The sequence below is a fragment of the Gekko japonicus genome, unplaced genomic scaffold (genome assembly GCF_001447785.1).
Source record: "Gekko japonicus isolate JY-2015 unplaced genomic scaffold, Gekko_japonicus_V1.1 scaffold2118, whole genome shotgun sequence".
In the NCBI taxonomy this organism is placed as follows: domain Eukaryota; kingdom Metazoa; phylum Chordata; class Lepidosauria; order Squamata; family Gekkonidae; genus Gekko; species Gekko japonicus.
The window spans coordinates 202,661-208,458 of record NW_015164257.1 but is presented as its reverse complement, the minus strand read 5'-3'; the positions used below and the strand labels follow the sequence as shown (position 1 = coordinate 208,458).

General features: G+C 41.1%; 1 protein-coding gene across 1 annotated transcript in view; it reads left to right on the top strand.

Moving 5' to 3' along the window:
• The window catches only part of RPS26 (ribosomal protein S26), a 4,201-nt gene extending 1,630 nt beyond the window's left edge, over positions 1 to 2,571 (top strand). The window contains exons 2-4 of the mRNA XM_015408701.1: positions 585 to 762; positions 1,579 to 1,709; positions 2,481 to 2,571. Coding sequence (XP_015264187.1) covers positions 585 to 762; positions 1,579 to 1,709; positions 2,481 to 2,516 — 345 coding nt within the window. The 3' untranslated portion in view covers positions 2,517 to 2,571. The remainder of the gene's footprint in view (positions 1 to 584; positions 763 to 1,578; positions 1,710 to 2,480) is intronic.
• The last annotated feature ends 3,227 nt before the right edge of the window (positions 2,572 to 5,798 follow it).

Here is a 5,798-nt window from a genome sequence, read left to right as displayed (position 1 = left end):
TACCACTGCAGTTCACAATCATTGCATGACAGAAAGAAACAGGTTATTTTTGCAAACCTAAATGTGTGCAAATCAGTGAAGTTTTGCCCTGGATAGCCCAGGCAAGCCTGATCTCATCAGATCTCGGAAGCAAAGCAGGGCTGACCCTGGCAAGTTCTTGGATGGGAGACCTCCAAGGATTACTAGGTCTGGGACACAGAGGCATACAATAGCAAGCCACCTCTCTGAAATGTCCAAGCCCCACTAGGGGTCGCTAGAAGTCAACCATGACTTCCAGGCAAACACACACAAAATACTAAACCCCCCCCCCATCCCCCATCATTACGACTTTGGGCAGTAGATTTGTTAGAGACAAATCTATTTGACCTAAGCCTAAAAAGCTGTAACAACATTGCTTCAGCCATAATGCAGGCCTTCTAGTAGTTTCTCCAGAATAGAAATGTTTTTATTTTGTTTATGTAATGATGGTCGTATCGCACAGTTTTCAGGATGTTGATCATTTATTTCTGGGATTGTCATTGTAAAGTACTGAAATAGCTTTGTTCATTCTCTGCTGTGTTGTAAATGTTTGCTCCTGTAAACAGACCAAGAAAAGAAGGAACAATGGCCGTGCCAAGAAAGGCAGGGGCCATGTCCAGCCTATCCGCTGCACCAACTGTGCTCGCTGTGTCCCCAAGGACAAGGCCATCAAGAAGTTTGTCATCCGAAACATTGTCGAAGCAGCTGCAGTCCGTGATATCTCTGAAGCAAGCGTCTTTGACTGTAAGTCTCATCTAGCTCTTGACCAGAGCTTTTATTTCAGTAGAGCTTATTGCTGAACGATTATGGATAGAAAATGAAGGGATGAAGAGAAGGTATTTTTGGGTCTGCCATGCATTTTCTTCTCTTAAATTATTGTTTGAGACAGGAAGAACCAGGAAAGATTTAAGAGGGTTTTGCCCATTGCACCTAACTCTTTCTCAGAACAGAATCTGGAAACGTGAGCTCTCTATTCAGCATTCTCCGAGTTCTCTATGGTGCATTTCCCTCCAGAAAAATTTTGAGTAAAAATGTTGGCCCTCTATGTTGGCCCATCAGCTGTATTAGATGGTGGCTGCTGTATTAAAACCTGACTTGGGCAGCATTAAAATTGGAAGCCAAATGAGACAAAAAGTTCAAGCTGGTATTTGGTTGAAAAGTTGTATTCTAGCCAAAAAAATACGAATAGAAAAATGAATACTTTATTTTTAGGAGCAATGGGATCAGATATTCTTTTTTTTATTTTGAAACATCCTAAAGAAGTTTTCTTTGTGAGAAAAGTGTATCAGATCCCATTATTTCTGAAGATTTCTAAGTGAAATGTGTTGAGTATTATGCTAGAATCAACTGTTTAGTCATGCACCAGTTGCACCTTGCTTCCTTTTACTTTTATTCATCCCGGAAAATGTGTACCTGTATCTTGTTCTTCCTTTGGAGAGGAATCTCAGAAAGAATCCAGGCAGGCTTCCATACAAATATGTGTGACTGAGTTTTGTTTGTGTACTGTGGAAAGAAGGTTTGTCTGTGTGCTCACATTAATGCCTCCTCCTTTTTCCTCAGCGTATGTGCTGCCCAAGCTCTATGTGAAGCTTCATTATTGTGTCAGCTGTGCCATCCACAGCAAAGTAGTGAGGAACCGTTCCCGTGAGGCCCGGAAGGACCGTACCCCTCCACCCCGGTTCAGGCCTGCAGTAAGTATATTGTCACCTTGTTCATTGAAAACATATACTCTCTTGCACTTAACTGGAAAACTATGTTTTGGGAAATTGCAGTGTTATAAAGACTGTGCATTGTCCTATTTAATCAGTCCTGAAGCATGTACATGTTCTGCAGGGAGCTACTATTCCAAAGAACTTGAAATATGAGATTCATGTTTTTAAAAAATCATAGCAGATGGAAAGCCATCAACACTAGAATTCTTGTTTGTGGTCTTAAATTTAAACATGCAAACATGTCCTTTATCAACATAATTTTAGATTGTGTGTGACGTAATCCTGGGGGTAACTACCATGATCTCTAGACTGGATGCTTTATAATGATGAGATAATGAACGTATGCAGGATTACAATCCAAGAAGAAACGTGGTATACAAGGGGAAAGGTTAGGAATAGCACTGGAATACAGACACCATGATGTTATGTGATCACTTTTTAATGAATTGTTGAACCACAACCTGAGAGAGGCCATTTGTGAGCTGGCAGCTGGGTGGTGCTTCTTATACTGCCAATCATGCAACATGATGCTTTTACAGAGTGACATAAACAAAGTTTAGTAAGTGCCTGACCCAGAAGGCCAAGCTTACTGTAAAGGGGCAAGTCCTGCTTTCCAGATTGCCTCTCCCTTTTATTACGCACTCGGTGCTCTTTACCTTTATTAAGCCTACGCCATAAGGAAATAGAGCCGGTGTTTTTCTCTAGACATCAGTGACTAACTAAGCTAACACATTCTCTTCTCCCTTCTAGGGCGCTGCACCAAGACCACCTCCCAAGCCTATGTAAGGAATTTGCCTGAGTGATGTAAATGTTTAACATCAATAAATAACTTTACAGCTGGTCTTTGTGTGTTCTGATTGAGTAGCAATATTTTGTTTGTTTTTAAAAACACAGACTTTAAAATAGTGGTTGGGTTTGGGGTATAAATGTCTGCTAAACAGATGCTATTTTGTTTTTCCGGCTTGTTGCCCTGTTTAGAATGGCCCCTGATTAATGTATTCACAGCATAAGTAAGCTGCTTTTTCATGTGCTCAAACCATCTGGCAAAAAAATGTAAGAATACATTAATTACCCATTGAAAGTATTACAGCACAGGGTATCTTGGCTCGTAGCCTGATATAGTTGGGCATGAGGGAGTGCGTTTTCAAATAGGGGTCACTAACGTGTGGGTTATCACTGTCACGCTCCCCATTAATAGTCTTTCTTTGCATAACTTGAAATAGGGTGGAGGGAGTCCCTCATTGCTAGGGCCTTCTAGTGTTACAACAGTCCTTTCACTTTAAATACTGATGAGATTTTATTCCAGCATCAGCTTTTATGGGCTGTAGCCTGCTTTGTCAGACGCAGTGTAGTGGACCCTTGCCTTATATGAGATCGTGCAAAAAACCCAGCAAAGTCAAGGGGCCATGAAATGTGATTATGTGACAAATATGTCCAGTGGGCTTTTGTTCGTGAAAACTTACACTGGAATGCATGCAGTCTTTATTGTGTTTTTAAGATGCTTCTAGAATCCTGGGTATTTTCCCCTTCAGTTAGATTAGACTAGAAAACTTCTTGTGGAAAAGAAAGCATCCCGTTCTTGTCTCACTTTGGTGTGTCTTTGCTTTTAGTCTGTTATTTCCAGGAGCATGAAGGGGATGGGACAATTCATTGTTTAGCGATTTCACCTGATAAAGGAGGTTGATTGGGTGATGCAAACATGATTCTTCCATGGCCTTGAGGACAGTGGGGACACAGGTTGGTCACTGTAAATAACAAAAAGACTGTAAGTCAGTAGGCCCAACGACTGATAAAATTGTTGAACCTCTTATTTTTATATTTACTTGATTTAATTCATTAGAAATAGGCTTGACAGCTGTGCTGCTTAGGCCAAAGCAAAACTACCCTAAAAGAAATGTTCTGATTTTTACAAGGCATCTTATGGAGAACATAATCTTACATTGAACCTTTCTTTACTTAAAATAGGAGATGTACCTATTACTTGAGCCTAACATAGGATACCTTTTTCATCATTGAAGAATAGCTGTTACTTTTTAATCAGCATCCTGGATTGTGTGTAAATGAATCACAATTCCAAAAGATTAATTACTTTTTAATTTTATTAATTAGGGAAAAACAGTTACTCTGTAGTTGAAATATTTGGTGTGAGCCAAGAGTTCTTGAACATATAAAGGGTCAAAGTTAACAAAATAAAGGTGTTCCATTTGTATTGGGACAACAGATAACAGTAAGCTTGAGCATGTCCAGAGTAGGGCAACACAGATGGTGAAGGATCTGGAGACCAAGTCATATGTTGAAGGAGCTGGGTTTTATAGCCTGGAGAGGAGATGACCTGAGACACCATCTTCAAGTATTTAGAGGATGGAGTGGCGTTGTGTTCTGTTGCCTCAGAAGGTCAGACCAGAACCAATGGACTGAAGTTAGGAGTTTTTGGCTAAACTTTATGACAGGGTGGGTTCCCCTGTAGAACCGACTTCCTGAGGAGGTGGTAGGCTCTCTGGAGGTTTTTAAGCAGACGCTAGATGGCCGTGTGGCAACAAATCAGATTCTGTGAATTTAGTCAGATCATGAGAGGGAGGACAGGAAGGGATGGGCCAGTGCTTGGCTGTCATGGCCCTTTCTTACATGCACAGGGTGTAATGTCAATCCCCACTTTGGGGTCAGGAAGGAATTTTCCTCCAGGCCAGATTGGCCCAGGGATCCTGGAATTTTTTTGCCTTCCTCTGGGCATAGAGCAGGGATCACTGAAGGAGTTGGGTAGTTGTGAATTTCCTGCATCGTGCAGTGAGTGGGACTAGATGACTCTCGAGGTTTCTTCCAGCTAATTTTTCTAATGTTTCTAATTAAATACAAATTACATCAGATTTGTTCATAACTAGACAGGATCTATATCTAAAAACTCAGAAGGATGGCGTATTTAAGCATATGTTTTAAGCATATGGACATGGGACCCTAGGAATCTGCATGGTTCAGTGCGGTGCATAATGTCAGTTGCTTAACTCTCTAGTTTTCGAGATTCCCGGATGTCATTTAGTTAAGGAAATGCACACCGGTTTTCCAGTTGTGTTGGTACAGAAAGGAAAATTGACTTGCTATCAACTTGTCTGCATAATGTTAAGATATGCTGCGCTGCTTTTACAGTTTTCCATGCTAACACAAGGGAATGGCAGTTGACAAGAGGGAGGAAATGCACCCAGCTGCCTACTCATGCAAGCCTCCCAGAAGTAACTGGCACCAGGGAGGGGTGCACACATCCTGTTCCACTTCTTGATCCTGACAAACCTTTAATAAAAAAAACCAGTTTGGTTCACTTGTAAAAGAAGTCATTGCCTGGTGTTCCAGCGCATCCATACTTTAGTTGATGAATACAGGAGGAGCTAGTGCTGCTACTAAATGGATGTTTGTTGAAATCTAATTTCTCTTGTAGGTGAGTCATGCCTGCTCCTGGCAGTCTGGAGCAAGGGCTCTCCTACTGTGGCGTCACTTGTTTACAACATGGATCTAATTGAAGATTTCCCTTGCAAGACTGATTTGCCTTGCAAAAATAGGAGTGGACATTGTCTGTACGGCAATATTTGCTTAGAAGACAGCCTGCAGATACATGACAACATTTGACCTGTTGAGTCATTCTGGGTCGGTCCTGTTGCTAGTGTTTATATTTGCAACTGCTGTTGACTGCTAGCCCAAAGATGAATATAATTTGCTAGGTTAGGGTATAGCAGAAACTTCCTAATATATGGGCAAGAACTCCCGCCACTCATATTTTGTGTATAGTACTTCAAGATTTTTGTACAACAATTTGTCTTCCTAACAGGTTTCACAGACTATTTGAAATCTTATACAGTTACATCTTTCTATTGCCTTTGATGGACTTAAAACAAGAACGTAACTCTGCTTGGGACTGCACTGTAAATGCTCCAGTGAAATGCACAGATGAGCTAGGAGATAGAGTCCATCACTAGTTGCTGCAGCATAAAGTGTCTGTCTTCCTAAGGAAGTATTTCCATCTTGGAAACTGGAAGTTCTTGTGTGCTTCGATTTATAGATTTGGGTGGGTAGCCATGTTGG